This window comes from Macrosteles quadrilineatus, unplaced genomic scaffold (genome assembly GCF_028750875.1).
Source record: "Macrosteles quadrilineatus isolate MER2022 unplaced genomic scaffold, UCM_ALF_1.0 Scaffold_8__2_contigs__length_117827958, whole genome shotgun sequence".
Lineage (NCBI taxonomy): Eukaryota > Metazoa > Arthropoda > Insecta > Hemiptera > Cicadellidae > Macrosteles > Macrosteles quadrilineatus.
In genome coordinates, this window is record NW_026542601.1 from 24,723,552 (window position 1) to 24,740,074 (window position 16,523).

The 16,523-nt window shown below is 36.3% G+C and overlaps 1 protein-coding gene across 1 annotated transcript; it reads right to left on the reverse strand.

Annotated features, from left to right (window-relative positions):
• Nucleotides 1–4,071: 4,071 nt before the first annotated feature.
• On the reverse strand, nucleotides 4,072–15,981 carry LOC129000278 (pyruvate kinase-like). The gene is made up of 13 exons (XM_054427239.1): nucleotides 15,862–15,981; nucleotides 15,296–15,434; nucleotides 14,306–14,529; nucleotides 12,385–12,565; nucleotides 11,273–11,482; nucleotides 10,649–10,836; nucleotides 10,163–10,332; nucleotides 9,702–9,777; nucleotides 8,747–8,969; nucleotides 6,520–7,335; nucleotides 4,905–5,083; nucleotides 4,662–4,782; nucleotides 4,072–4,103 (listed from the first exon to the last, which is right to left on the reverse strand). The coding sequence occupies exons 1-13, from the start codon at nucleotides 15,892–15,894 to the stop codon at nucleotides 4,072–4,074; spliced, it is 2,592 nt and encodes an 863-aa protein (XP_054283214.1). The 5' UTR covers nucleotides 15,895–15,981.
• Nucleotides 15,982–16,523: the final 542 nt, after the last annotated feature.

Here is a 16,523-nt window from a genome sequence, read left to right on the forward strand (position 1 = left end):
ACCAGGCAGAGTTACCATTTCCACCATACACGAAACAAGGAACAACTGGATATACCACATCACAGGCTGGCCATCACAGGTAATTCTTTTAATCTTAATTGTGTGAAATTTTATAATAAGCTGCCTGAGCCTCTTCAGGCAGACAGCCTTTCTCTTCCTCTTTTTAAGTCAAAAATTCATAACTGGCTCATAGCTAACCCATTTTACTCAGTTAAGGACTTTATGAATTATAAAATTAAAGCCGAATCTTTCATACTGTAAATCAAAAACTCTCAATCGTTATTCTTAATCTTTGTTACCATAGATATGAACATGTTTAGTGATATTTTATTTTATTTAATGTAATTTGACAATGCCTATTCCTATGTACATCTTGGTCAATGGCAATAAACTTTCTTATTCTTATTCTTATTCTTATTCTTATTCATATAAGTATACGTATATTGTACTAAGCTTCAAAACCATAGAGGCTCAAATAAAAAATACTATCATTACTCATGAAGCCTACAGGGAATGTGCCAAGTATGGTAATTTGGATTCATTCCATGTCTTCATGGCTGGTTTTATGTACTAAAGGCTTATTTTTGTCATACTAAAATTCGTGTCGAAGAGTATAGTATTCATGTCTGCAGTTTACTTTAAGATATGCTTAGAACTCTAATCGTTTTCAAATATATTTTTCGTTAGATGATATTAATTTATCAATATCTTCTTATGAGATACTTCACTGTAATTTTGAAGAATATTATTTTGAAAGCGCAAAATGTACAGCAAAGACATGTTATACAAATAAATGTTTTTTACTAAATCCTTAACCGGTTAAGTAGTTTCTTTAACTTTGAAGCACGGTGTCGGCTCAGAAAAGGAGTAAACATTTGTAGGCATCCCTGTCAGTAGCCAATGATTTGGCAATCCCACTGGAACTACCCACCAACTCACAAACAGTTATTTATCCTCAAGTAGATATTGAAAGTCCTTCACTTGCAGTCAATTGGACAAGAGGATATCAATTAATTAAATTCTTAAGGATATTGCAAGCAAACATCTTGCTTAGGTTTTAGTATTTGAAAAATGCTGGAAATATAAATAAATGAAGTCGTTGTTTACAACCGAAAATATTCCACTGTCAACAAATTCTAATATTTGTTATTGTTTTATCAACTGTTTCATTTTAACAACTTAAGTAAATATTAATTTTAAATTAAAGGCATAACCTAAAAAATTCTATGTTTTTTATGAAAAAGATAATTATTCATTGTAGTGGAGCAAAAAGTAACGTTCAAAATACGAGTAAAAGTGGGTCCATACATACTCTCGGACATTTAAAGTGCTCGATAAATCTCGCACTTCCAAACATGATCTCAATTATGTAATGACTTACTTTCTACTCTTGTTATGAAATATGCTATTCCATGTGTGAACGTTTATATGATATTAAGGTAGATTATAATATTATTTTTAACGTTTAAGTAATGAATTCATCCAATGAGCTACCTCATACTATCACTGCCAACTGTTCTACAAACCAGTTTTGTAGAGGACAAAGATCTACGCATTACATAATAATTATTTATAGTTTATATTAACGTATGTTTTGTGCCAGACATATTGTTCGCACAATTGAGCTTGTTGTGCACGATACAGGAACACAATGAAGTGTATGGATGACTGACTCTATTGTAATCTTCTATCCTTTGACATTTATGCACATGTGATTGTTGTCAGCCTCTCTACTGTTTCAAAAGATGGAATTATTGTCAGACATAATCTGTGTTTTTGGCTGTAAACGGTCCGGATTTTCATTTCAGTAAAGGGATTTTTGAAAGTAATATTGTGTGTTGGTAAATATTGAGCCATTTATATCTTACTCATTAATATTAATTCATATTTTAGCTTTATTTAATTTCTTAATACATTATCCGCATTCATGAGGATTAGGGTGTATATTATGAAATTAATTATGTACTTTGCAATTCTTTAAAATGGGTATTTAATATATCAAAATAATTACAAACATACTTTCTCGAGTCTGTTGAAAGAGCCACGTGTAGTGAAAGGGAAGGTTGCTGACCAGATAGACTAAATGAGACTGAAATATAAATGTTACGTCTTGGAATTTCACACTTCAAATATCTTGTAGTAAATGTATCTCACGGCCCAATGTACCAGCAGAAAAACAGTTAACTGCGAATTACACTCGTTGTCTCTTATTTTCCATTGCTCTGAAAGTTTTACTTTTGTTGATAATCGTTAGGTACAAAGTTATGATTTGCATATTTACATTCAGCAGTCTAAAATTTGGTTTATACAGAACACTTATTATAACATTTTGAAGTTACCACCAGAAACTAATTTTTAATTCCATATGGTAATTTTTAATGGAAAATAAATAGATTGTATTGAAAAAAATTACAGTTTGATTAACTATAGTTCGGCCGCTTAGAAAACGACCTGCGCGCTAATGCTAAACCAATGCTGGAGGAGGTAGTTTTCTAAGCGGCCGACCTATAGCTACGATTTCTGTTCGTTTAGTTTGTTTACTTAAAAACAATTTAGATACATTCTACTTTAAATAAAAAAAATGTTAACTTAAAATTTTTAAAGCTGAAGAGAGAAAGATTATTTGATTCTTAGATTGTTGAAACATGAAAAAAAAAATTTTCATGTTTGGGATTTTAGGGACTTAGTTTCCTACATGCCTCTAGTTGTAATGACTTTTGAGAAGTAATTTTTACAGCTTCCGGGGTTGTACTATCTGGTTTAGAATTAAAAGTGCCATAATAAATACACGTTTAATAAACATCATTCGAATCATTTTTTTAATCCTATATTAAGTTATTTTATAAATGTTAATGAAAAGTAAACGTAAAAATGTAAATAAAAACATGTTAAAATCTTCTTCTAAAGATACTATGGATTAGTAGCATACAAAATTTCGTCAAAATAGACACCGAGTGTAGTCTCATGCTCAGTACACATACACACAGGTAGGCAGACAGTATTATTTTTCATTTAATGAAGATTCTAACTAAATTTGAAAATCATTTAAATAACCCATTAAATGTTCCAAAAGTTTCAAACCAACCTATATTACAAATTCAATCGAATAAGTGGTGTCTTTCTCTAAATAATTCATTGCTGTATTGGGGTTTGGCACTTTGCAATGCAATTTGATATGCAAATCGTGTAAATTGACCAGGGTCACTTTTTGGTGTTAAGGTTGTATTAGGCAAATGAATACACAGACCCAAAGTACTTTGCACCCTTGCGACCTACGTATCATTGTTAATTCATACCACTGACATGTTACAGAAATGTAGGAAGTGTTACAACTAATGTGAATTAATTGTGCTGTATACACCTCGCACGAGTAGGACTTACTATATACGTTATGGATGTTGTTATACGGAATAGTGGTATGTAATTATTATATGCCTACATTTAGAAATGTTAAAGTTTGTTAAAATACTTTTATACAGTCGCATTTCATGCTATGAGCTTGTATCATTATTTTATACCTATAGTGTTTTATTTTTATTTTTACCCACGGCCGTTTTTTAAAGTGGCCGTTTCAGTTCAGTTCTAAGAATTGAAAAGTTTCACATAACAGCATACTTTTACTCATAACAACAAGGGTAACGGACCAATTGGGTTCAAGGATTGAGAGATAAGAAGTCAAATTGTAATGATTTAAACTTCAACTAATCAGCTGTTGAGGCCACTTTAATTGTTGAGTGGTATACTTTAGTACAATGTTTCGTTGTGTCACTGTCAGAGGCAATGAGAGGTTATAAGCGAAAACATGACCTCTCTTAAAAGTTATGAATAGTGATTTGTAGTTCCATTCCATTTGTTTGTGTCAAAAGAGCCGAAACCCCTCAACTGCAACCCGGTACCTAATAATTAAACATACCCGGGCCCCATGGTGTAGGCCGGAGCATACGCACCAACCTCAGGCACACTATGGGCGGATGACTTAAGGTCATCAGGCTCACCGGCTGCTGAAGCAACCCTTCGGAAAGAGGGTTGCCCCTCAATCCTAACCAGGGATACCGGCTACTTGTCTAAGCGTCACTCCACCTGGAATCCAGCAGGTACGAAACCTGAAGGCCCATAATGATATGCCCTGATGCATTTAGTGCAAGCAACACTCGGGACCTATCCAATCCCTGACATGCTGAAACCCGCCATCAAAACCAGGAGGAAGGGGACCGCCAGCAAGCTGACGGGGGAACCCCAACCCCCCATTTCCACCACTACCCGATCGAGGCCATCCCATTGCTGGGAAACCAGGGATACCCAGAGCGATAGATCCCCAGATACCCCTAGCGGGCTTGATCCCAACACCCGATCTACTTCGTTTGCCCATCAAGCCCAACATCACTGCCAGGCCCTCAGGGTTTCCCAAAAGGAGGCGGGCTTAGAAGTGGGACCCACCCGGATGAACCTATCTACCAAAGGTGGCGATACCCTTAACTCAATTGAGGTTCCAGAGAAAACCCCCCACACTCTAGATAACCATACCTTCCGGGCTCAGAGACAGGGATTGGCTGATGGAGTGCGCCCAGCCGTTACCCTCACACTGCGGAAAGTTACGTTCCCCTAGAGTGTCCCCGTGAGCTTACGGGTACTTGCCCGATTTCACCTCCAGGAAAGGCTACTTCCAAAGTTGAGGATTTGCCCCACATAATGTTGATCGCACACAGCAAGCGGGCCGAAACCCATAGAACCATAGCCACAGGCAGGTGAGAGATTGATGACGCACTTCCACCTCTCGCAGAGCTGAACAAATCACCAACCTGGATGGAGAAATGTCACTGGGTACTCTCCCCTAAGGGGCTGGCTTGTCCAGTCGTCCTAGCTATGGCCTACTTGCAGCGCCGATTTCAACACCGAGCAGTTACCTCCCCTTTGGGGGCTTTGCTTGCCCATTTTCCACCTCCCAGGAAGATACTACTTCCAGAGCCGAGGAAAAATGCCTCACTAAATGTCAGTCGTATACCACAGGCAGGGCAAGCCCCATAGAACCTCAGCCACAGGCAGGTGGGAGACCGAAGTCTCGCAGAGCTGAACACCCACCATCCTGGATGGAGGAATGTCACTGGGTACTGTTCTTAAAATATTGCTAGTTACACAATAATTGTGATGTCGGGTGTTCGGTTAAATTGTGTGTTCACAGTGAATCTGGCCAAGCGTTCATTTCCAAACAATTTAAATCAGACTATATCACAGCTCATAGCTCACACAGCGTTTGTGAAAGGTTACGAACAGTCCTGATAGAAATAAAGTATATCTCAGAATTATCTTATTTTTTGCTAGATAAAAAAACATTGTAATACGTTTAATGTTATTGATCGTGTGATTTTTTTATGATCAATGTTATTCATGACACTACTTTGTACCAAGTAGATTAAAATGAATATTTTTCTATTCCTTGGTCATACTCAGTAGTGAAGATTAGGTACAGCAACTAGTGCCTACTATGAAGATACGTGTTTAAACCCCTAACAATCTGATTATTGCGAATTTTGGCCTAAAATCCGGTGTAAGTTTAAACCAAAACAGCTGAACAGTATTGTTTATTAGTTTTAGGTGAACATTTTATAAATATTGATAAACCTTGATTTCGTGTTTGAGTTGCCTCCAATATTTCATTTGTAAAAGAAACTGAGAAAACTAACAGATCCTAAAAACATCATCAAATTCTGAAACGACAAGCTTATGTTTTGTTTAATTAACATGTTTGGAACAGTCAGCTGATTTGGGTTTGAATATGAAAGTTTTAGTTTTTTTACATTGTTTCGTAAGATTTACGAATTTCATTGACTATATTTAGTTAAAGGAACTATTACATCAATGGGCAAAAGTATTACAGTATTCACAATAAAAAGTTGTATCACTACAGTATGAATGACCATGGATTATAATAATTTTCATGCAATACAAACACTACCGATATTGTAGAAAAGTCTTGTATACAGAGTCAAAAACTTGTTAGGGAGATTGCAATCCTATTTTATAATCTTATGCATCCAATCAGCTAAAAGGAAGCAGGCAGAGTGAAGGAGGAAGCCCATCTGCATAATATCATTGACAGCAGAAGCATCCGATGGTTTCCTTCTAAATCACAACCTATATTAATGGAATTTCCCTATAATTACAAACATATGTAAGCGAAAATAAACATAACATACAATATAACAATCAGTATTATCAAAGCTTTCTAATTATTTCGTTAGCGGTTTTATTTCCAAAATATCGTATAACCTGAATCAGTTCTCTATAAGAACAACTAATCTTATAAAAGAACAGTCATGTATAACTTTTTTTTTATCAAAATAAACTAATTTTGTATATCAGTATACAAATTTAAGTCATATAACAATAATGAAAATAAATAATTGGTAAACTTTAAACTAAATAATGGAAACTCGAGCTCTCATTTTTCCTCATAATTCTCCTCTTTTATCACTTCTGAAACTGTTTCTAAACTTTCATTTTCTTTTTTTCTTTGAGTACTTATGACTGTTGGGTTCTTAACTGATAAAACAGTTGGGGGTTTGACTGATACCACGGTTGGGTGTTTGGCTGATAAAACAGTGGGAGGTTTTGTAGACACGATGGTTGGAGGTTTTACTGAAACAACGGTCGCTGGTTTGGTACCCAACACTGTCGCTGGTTTGGTACTCAAAACTGTCGCCTTTTGTACACTGACCACACTAGCTCTTCCTTTATCTTCACCATGAATATACCTTACCGAAGGATCTGGAACTACTTTAGAACCTGAATGGTAACTTTTGATGTCAGAGTTTGCTCCTAGTTTACTCGCAAGTTTATGAGATATTGCACTCGATGCTTCATGCACTTGATCTTTCCGAACCGTACCTGTTCTTTCTTGCGTCACCGTACCCGTTTTCAACGAACGAACGGAGCTTAGTAATATGTCTTCAATCTCTTGAGATCTATCAGTCGCAATCTTTCTGTAGTCTTCCTCCATAGACTTTAGTCTTGAGCTAAGACTAGGAGGTACAACCACACTCCCCGTGACTGTAACAACTCTAGAGGTAGACGCCGAAGGTTCCCCAGCAGAATTTTCTTCCTGCTCGACAACATCATCTGACGGAATGGTCTCGGGTAGCTTGTGTGGATATACCCAAGGGAATGAGTCGGACGCGTACACTACTCGTATGGTGTTGGTGAATCCCGCACCTTGTCTCCATCCGTTCAACAACACCATCACGTCCCCTGGGCGGACGATGCCTTTGTGTTTCGCGAACTCTATTGCGAATTGGAATCGCACGTCAACTTCTCTAGTCCATTCTGGTAGAGGCGTATCTAAAATACAAAGTAAAACATTTTCTTCTTTCCAATTTTTATAATGAATTACTAAAAACTACTCTGGTCTAAAACTAACATAACATTACCCCTATGAGGACCTAATTATATAAATCTACCATACAATTCCGTACAATAAATCTGTTTCTGGCTCTAAGGAATGACTATTTCCCAAAAGATTATTTTAGCATTTTTTTTTTTTTAAAGGAGGCTCAATTTTAGCTTACATATCCATGTGTTGTTTACATTACATCAATACATTTCCCTGCTGACAACAGTAGCCCTATTTAAATAAACCTGTGAGATATCTCTATATTAATTTGAAACTGTTTTTCTTTGTCATAGCAAAATTGAGAGAACGGCTGGGCGTAGAAACTCGGTAGAGGTGTCTAAAGAAAGGTCTTGGTCTGTAGATGAGCCATCAAAAGAGAAAGGTGGTAAATTCCCTTGGGGCTCTGCCCCAGTGGCCTTTGAATTCCCATCCCATGTATTTCTTATGGAGAAAAAACTGGGTTTTTGTCCCAGCTAATTTGAGAGAACGGCTGGGCGTAGAAACTTGGTAGGGGTCTCTAAAGAGAGGTCTTAGTCTGTAGATGAGCTATCAAAAGAGAAACAAGGTAAATTCCCTTGGGGCTCTGCCCCAGAGGCCTTTAAAGTTCCCTCTTCAGATGTGTTTACATTACGACCATATGCATACATTTACACTACTTTTGAATGAAGCAGCTGTTAATATTTATTTAAATTGTGATTTACTAAATTTGTCAAAATTATGTATTTGCAAAGGTTTTTTTCTGATTTTAAAATTGATTTTCTTCTGAATCGTGCCATGTTTTGCAATGTAATGTTCTATTACCAAATCAGTGGAAAATCCTAATATCACAGTAACTCTTATTATGACTGTTATTCGTTTTAAAATAACGCCTGTAATGCTTCACAATTGCTCGAATTCGAGCAACAGGTACACTAGTACAACCTAAAGCTGTATCTCAAGCATATCTCACGTTTGCATTGCCTTACTACTATGGCTTGTGAAATAATACAACTTTTGATATTGTAGTTGTACACAACAAATCTATTTAGATCATCTACAGCCATTTATTCTTTGTTTTTATACAACGTAGTTCAATAAGAGAACCACAGGATTGTGCTACACTAAAAGGTTTTACCATCTCCCTTAGTTTGGCATATAACGTGACAAATGGGGATATTCTGTGTATAATAATAACATCCTGACGCCATGTGACAGTTCAAAGCTGAGAAAGCTTGAGAGTAGCCGGATACATCTTTTAGATACATCGTAGTATATTACAGTATAATATACTATTTTCAATTTACAGTTGGATTAATGCATAGGCTGGGTTCAAATATACATAGTTTTGTTTCTATCTGTTTTCTCTGAGGTTTTACTCACCGACATAGTGTAGTGGGACGATCGCCCTCCACGAGTTGAGCTGGCGCGCCACCTGGCCGTATCTGGTGACAGCGAGGATGGGACACCGGGGTCTGTAGCGCGCCACTAGCTGCGCCGACCGACCAGAGGTGGTGACCAGAAGAATCACCGAAGCTGAAGACTTGAGAGCCGCCTCCACAGCGGCTATGGCGATGGAGTGGGTCGGGTCCAAGGGCGCCGGTGCCTGTTGGCAGAGGTGAATGCAGTTGTAGATGCCAAATGGAATCATGAACAGTCAAAGTCAAAGTCAAACAGTTTATTTCCATAAGTTAAACAATACAATACACATATACAAATTATAAAGAAATATATTTTTCCGCACAGTAGTTAGTATCTGAGTATGTTGTAGACAGTTGGTTGTCTAATGGTATATTATGACTACTTCTTCCTTTACAAGGAATGTAGATTAACATGAGTTTAGAACAAATGAGAAGGGAGTACGAGTAGTTATGCACCGAGTTGCAATAATATTATTAATCTTAGGAATAACATATTTTCACGTTTATATGCTTTTGTAATGCTATTTATAGAATCACTTGATAAAACGCAAATATTTGGCCTGAAAATGTAAGCCTTTTTTCGTTTAAATAGTCCTTGATTTAACATATTTTGAATATTGAATTACTGTTGAGTTGGTTGAATGTTATTGTCTTTAATAGAATTGTTAGTTAGTCACCATGTGTTCGACAACTGAAAATCCTCTAAAGCTTGCGACTAAAACTTTGCATCATTTCGATTACTCTATTTAACGATTCTCTAATTCGCGAAACCCTTCTTAACCGAGCACTATTGTGAATATTGTGTAGACCTAGTTCTGGCTCTATAGACATTATGTAGAGGGCCTCATAGTTTTATGATATGTAATAAAATTACGTATTTGATAAGTATTTACTTTTGTGTTTACTATTAAACTTACATTGGCGTTTAGATACGAAAAAGTCTGATGGTGCCACACTGCCGCCTCAGCTTCCACACAAATCTTAGTCAGAGTCCTGAAATAATGCATCAGTAAACTTTCTGTTCTATTGGCATCCTTATATTCAGAGTTGCCTATAAACAGAGCGTGCAGTATTGTATTTCACCTATGTAGACATTTTTAATTATTTTAACACTATTAAAGACAAAGACTGTTTGAATTTTTATAAAAAAAAAATCCAAAAATACACTAGTATTTAGCCGCAAGACTAGAAAACGTTAGTTCCAAAAAAGTTTGTTTAGAAAATGGCTACCACGTGTAATACACTTCGAAGGTTTTTCGGGCCTTGCATACTGTATGCCATCAGTCGTGACATCAAATTTGGATAAATTTAATAAGACTCTATTTAAGTGTTCGTAGTCGATGTAGTTAGGTCTATTATGTAAAATAAAACTCAAAACCTGATAGCGATATCAGGATGTTTGCCGTGAGAGACAGTGTTGCGCATTAGGAAGCCGTCCACACCGTCCAAGATGGCGCTGGTGACGTCATTGACCTCTGCGATGGAGGGGGTCGTGGCTACTTGCATCGAGGGGAGGAAGTGAGATGAAACGTAAACTGGAACTCCCGCCTGTAAACATAAGTTTTTGGATTATCATTATAATGTTTTCATAAAAATTGGCAGTAATCCTAAAAAAAATTAAGTAAAACTTCAGTTTTTTTAGACTATCACCATTATTTGAAATTTTGTACTGAAAAAGATACCACCATAATCAACCTTTTGCTGACAAATTCTTGCAGGAGAGCACCACTAATAGTAGAGTATCGAGTATAGTATAATACATAGTGCACAATTTATGTATTTAGTTATGAATAGTTAAACAATTAACTGAATGCCTTATTATATATTTTTCAAAATAAAAATCCTTTTAAGGGACGGTAATTACCTTATTACACGCGGAAAGTGCGATTTTTTGAGCAAGGAAGAGCTTCTCTACGGGAATATCCTGTAGAAGATTGAGTCTGGAGAGAACAATGGCGTCAACAACCTCTAAGATACACTCTAGGTTCTTTAGGGCCACGTTGGTCTCTATCTGAGCCCATATCTTTATTCCAGATCCTCCGTCGCTTTCGTCTAAAATACCATTCAAAACATAGATCCTTTGTAAATATTATAAAATCACCCTTAAAGTTCATTGAACAACTTACACTTAGGTCAAATTTTTTTTTTATATATTGCATAGAAATGTAAATAACCTGTAAATGTGTTTAATATAACAACTAACTATGTTATCCAATGTTGGATTCTGTTGGGTGGTTTTATATATAATGCGAAATAGCAAAAGAAAATATCATAATAATTCAAGAATTTCAAACATTGAAGTTTAGTCCTTCTTAGGATATAACTTCTTTAGGTAATTCTGTCCCAAATTTGTTGTGTAAGCCCATACAATATGTCATCTATTATTCTTTTTCAACATATGTAAACGTCTATAAAATTATTATCTCCTGAGTTTGGATGTATCCTATCTATCTCGTAACATTAGTTTTCTACTGTTTTAGAGCGTCACCTAGTATTTTCCTGATGTCCTGTATCAGATTCTTGTTCTGAGTGTGAGTGGCCACCACAATGTCCACTCCCATTTCTGCTGCCATTCTAAGGTCGTCCTCGTCCTCGTCAGTGAGTGGTGGAAGGTTCAGGGGGACGTCAGGTATAGACACGGGCATGTAGCTCTCAACCTCTCCACCACCAACAACCACGCACTTGCATTCAGTCTGGTCTACAAGAAAAAAATGTTATTAGCACCAATTCAATAAAATGTACAAGCAGTTTAAAACTAGTTTGAACACACAATAGTTGTCCGTAGTGTAGTCTGTGATCATTGTGGGTGAACTGTTCAACATTTACGGTACAGAGTAGCTATAGAAGTTCAGGGATATAACTTTAAAATTTTCTCTGAAAAGCATCACCAAGCAATTTCACAATAAGAAAAAAAATTCTTAAAGACTATAATGCATGTGTGCTACGAGGTGTAAAGGTGTTAACGCGTAATGGTTTGACGCAAGGAAAAAGTTACCCTGAATGAAAATATAAATATTTTGTGCTCTTTTTGTAAGGTATATATGATTTGGCAGGTAAAACCATAGACAAATAGAATATATTATATAGACCGTCAGCTGTGCTGCGGTTAGCATAAGTTCTGGCGTCCACCGCTAAGTTTGCCGTGTAGTTACGGCGCGCACCGCTGCAGCGTCTGCTGGTCGCATACGGCTCCTGCGCTCTTAAAGCTAATTGAAATGTCACAGGTTATACCTCTTATTCGCTTAACTGGGGGTTATTAATAGGTTAAGTACGATTAATAATAATAAGAAATAATTTGTGACAAAAATCTTAAGTCAATTGCGTGCAGATTTAGAGTGTCTTTTCGACCCTGACAAACTGCTAACCTCTATTTTTCTCGGCAGTAAAGCTTGAGCTAGTGGCTAGTGTAGAATGATCACTAACCGCCCTAGTGATGATTTATAGACTAATATTCACTTAAAAATACTATTTAACCTCATTCTTTGAGGTTTGTATGGCTTTGATCATACATTTATTGAGAGTTTGATGTACAACTCAATAATTGTGATTAAGACACATTAACTAAGCTAAGTGCTGGTACACAAGATCAAAGTTTCTCACCAACATTCTCCACCTCTAGGATGATTACGCCACTGCCCACCAGTAGAATGTCCGCTTTGTTGAGTATATGGCACATCTCAGGTAGGTTGATGTAGAGGTAGTGTTCCGTTCCTTTGGTTCTCCACGCCTTGTCAGTGGTCAAAGTGAGTTTGTGGTGGAGCGGTAACATTACTGGAACATCCTGTGAAATGATTGTGATTAATAGTATTTCAAAGATACATAATAAGCTTTAGTAACAAAAGGAAATGGCTTAGAAAACACGTTGAGTTCTTGTAGTTCACAGGTAGCCAGGTAGCCTGTTAATCGGGCGGAAGATGGAATGTAACCTAACCTAACCCGATAATGGAGGAAGAAACTAAAGTTTAAATGTGGTTTGAACTGAAAATGAGGAACGGACGCCATTGTTTGCTCACTACCTACTGGGGTAGTTTCTTAGAAAAATATATGTAAAAAAACCGTATTGGCGCAATGACGGTGTTTTTTTTTTGGGGGGGGGGGTAGATTTGGCAGTGGCGCTTTGCCGGTTGTGTCCTGATTGCGAACAGTCCAGATTGCGAACAAGGGTAAAATCGTCCAGACTGCGAACACCTCAAAAATGCTGTGGACTACCTAAACACGAGTCGTCCAGACTGCGAACAAATATTTTGGAATCTGTAAAGATGGTTTAGTCGCTGTTGTTGAACGTGAGTTTTAATTGCTTGTATTTGATGTTATTAGGTAATGATTGAGTTGGAAATGTGATTGAATTATTGATGTTGTAATGTGTAATGCATATACATGATATTTCGGATGTAAGATGTATGTGAGTATTGTATTTGTTTTAGTTGCTATTTAAATTGCTCGTTGACGATGTTTTTTTAGGTAATGATTGAGTTTGGATTTTGATATTGGCAAATGCATGTTATTTCGGCTAATAATGTTAAACCATAGTCAGTATCTCTAATATTAATACGTGAGGGTTTTTTTTTTTTGTAAACAAAACTGCTACGTTATTTCTGTACCGATTTTAACGTTTGAGGTGTCTAATAATTCGTCTCAGAAAATACAAGAAGCGTTTATTATTTCAAAGCGCTATTAAATAGCGTGAGCATTTCAATTAGTTACATAAGCGTTTAGTGTGGTCTTTTAAACTCGACGAAAATTATGACTGCTATAAAGATATGTGTCTTCAAGAACATTCATCCTCTCCATTATGTATATTACCTAGCAGTCTTAAGTTGTGATTTAGGCTAAATCATTCTGTTAAGGGTTTCTATGAAAGGGTTGAAAACCCCGACCACTCAAAATGTGTTCGCAATCAGGAAACCTCCCCACCCCACGGACGACCCCCTCCACCTCGTAGACCCAAACATGTTCGCAGTCTGGACTGTTCGCAATCAGGACTGTTCGCAATCAGGAGGACACCCTTTGCCGGTGTCTACCCGGCCCAGGTGGCGTAATCCTGGTGGACCGTGTTTCCATTATTTTAGAGTTAATTTAATAATTTGCGCTTTCCAGTTTAGGTATATAACTGGGGAACGCGAGTTATTGATTGTGAGAAGACTTATTTGGCTGAACGAGATTTTTAATTATTAAAATAACAAGAATAAAATGGAAACAAAAGATGACTACAAAATATCTACACGATACAGTGCACCGGGTGGAACTAACAATACAATTGCCGTCATCTGATCCATAAGGATGAGATATCTACCAAGGGAGTACGTTTTACCTATGATATAACCCAAATTATGTGTTTAGGTAAAACACCTGTCAAGATTGATTAACAAGATATGATTATTTTTAAAAGTGAATACCCATAGGGAAAATACCTATTGAAAACTCTAAAGCCACTGGGGTGGAAACCCAACTTTGAAAGATGGGTGCGAACAGGAAAATGCCACTTCCGATACAAGTGGCCACATAGGCTAATATTACTCACCTTCACTAAACCCCCCACTCTCAGCCCGGGACCCTTGGTTTGCACAGCAATGCCCAGTGGGTACACCATGTCCCGCATGTTGGTAAATGTTGTGTTTGCAGTGCGAATGTTGGCAATCGTGTCTAGCTGAGCCTGCCGGGTACCTAGTGCCAGGGGCACCACTGCTATAGACATGCCGACCTTCATCAGCTCTACCAACATATCCACGTTGTTGCTTGCCGGACCTGTAGGGTAGTTGGTTATATTTACCAAGTTATATTTTGTTCTATAAATAATCTAAAATAGCAATAATAAAAAAAACCACAACAATATACGACTAAAATGATTCCGTATCTTTAGCTAAGCAATTATTATGCAAGAACTAATAATTACAATACAGTTGTAGATACTGTTAACAACCACACAAAAATGTTACGGTATGTGTTATTAATTGTTTTAGCTATAAAATACGAACAAAATCCATAGCCCCCTTTTAAAAATAATTGATTAAAGTCAATGATCCCTATCAATAAAACACTTAAATTAACTGGCTAACTCAAAATAAAAAAAAATTTCAATTTTTAGTATTAAAGTTAAACCCCTAGTATTAAGATGCTATATGTATTCATTGCTACTGTTGAGGCTGGCCTCCTGCAACTCATGTTAAAAAGCTTCCCCATTTCAATTACAAACTTCGTAAAGCAAAAACCTGTCTTGTAGGCCTAATTAACTTTATACTTTAAACAGCAACCGTATTTTTAAGATCTACTATTCGGTAAAGCCATTAAATTATGACATTTAATAAACTTTTGCAAAATTGTTTGGTAGAACTCCCAGAAGTGTAGCTTTCTTTAAACAGTTTTCTTCCTTCTTTAAACACAAATTTGTTGCAGGTGAACAAGATATTTCTTTCTTTATACACTAAGACCTCCAAACTGATACCATCACAATTAGCATCATAGTTTACACTATATCTAGTACAGTCTTTGACACAAAATCTATTTCACTTACCTATGGTCCCTGCTATGGATGAAAGTGGTAAGTCCAATGGGTCTGAGTCTAAACGAAGAGTTGCTAGATAGTCTAGGTAGGAAGACTTGAAAGCAGCGTCCGTCTGCATTTTGAGAGGCTTACAAGGATCTGGCCGATGCTGGAAATATCAGTTACACTTTTTTAAATTATTTCTACACCTAACATTTAAGTAAGTTGTTAAAAATGTAATATTTTTCTTGTTACGTCCCGATATTGAACTCTGGTCATCCATCTTCATATGTTAATGCAATGATCCAGTTCTTCAGAACCGATTGTAGCCTAAAAGGGTCCTCATTTTCATTATATTTGAATTACATTGAGGACTCCTAGGTTAGAAAATCTGTCTTCTTAATGATGTTACCTTTTCGTTAAACCACACCAAGCATTTAAATTCTACTTCAAATACTTATTATCGAAGATCTAATCTTTACCAAACAATCTATATGATATTGATACGATACATTTTGAGATGACAAAATACTACATTATGCCAAAATGGAAGGATTATTGATGAATTAAATAATAATTTTGAGATGTATATTTACCCAAGGCATAACCATCAAAGGAACTTCTGTCATTCTTAAGCTTTGTTGAACGATTTAGGTATTACTAAATGATGAAATACTTTTGCCAATATTCTAATGGACTTAATTTATTATTATTCTAGCTTGTGTATGAATAACTTATTTTGTTGACATGTATCGACGAAAAATAAATTGACACTCAGCTGTTGAAATATTAGTAACAACTGTTCATTGATTTAGATATTTTAAGAACAGTCTACAGTTTAGCTTGACTCTAAAATCAATGCGAAGCTTAAACTACGTATTTGGAGTATCGTCGATTAAATTTCGATAATAATCAGTATTTATGTTAGTTTTTTTCCATTGACCAGGCCAAAAAATTATAAGTTGTTTTCAAAATACAAACAGAAAGTTTTATATTATCGGATATCGATTTCCCTGATAATTTACTATACTGTAATGTCTCTTCGATCGATCAATTTTGCTCTTTTAGGAGGCTGGAGTTCAAAAGTGTAAAAGAGATCAGCAGTTGAGATAAACAGACTACCATAGTGTTTTGGCAAACGTGTAGCCTCTTTGAAATATTTTCTCTTGTACACGTAGTTGCATTATTATTTCGATAGAAATGGGTTGGCTAATTCATCATATCAATGTTTTCAAGCCAATTAAAATTTTTGAATCCT

Excerpts from the sequence above, each read along its gene's own strand:
- LOC129000278 (XM_054427239.1), bottom strand. The coding sequence starts at position 15,894 with ATGACAGAAGTTCCTTTGATGGTTATGCCTTGG. Across the intron at positions 10,837-11,272 it reads GGACATCAGGAAAATACTAG|ACGAAAGCGACGGAGGATCT; the intron begins GTGACGCTCTAA and ends ATGGTATTTTAG. Across the intron at positions 4,783-4,904 it reads GCAAAGCCCCCAAAGGGGAG|CTCTGCGAGAGGTGGAAGTG; the intron begins GTAACTGCTCGG and ends TGATTTGTTCAG.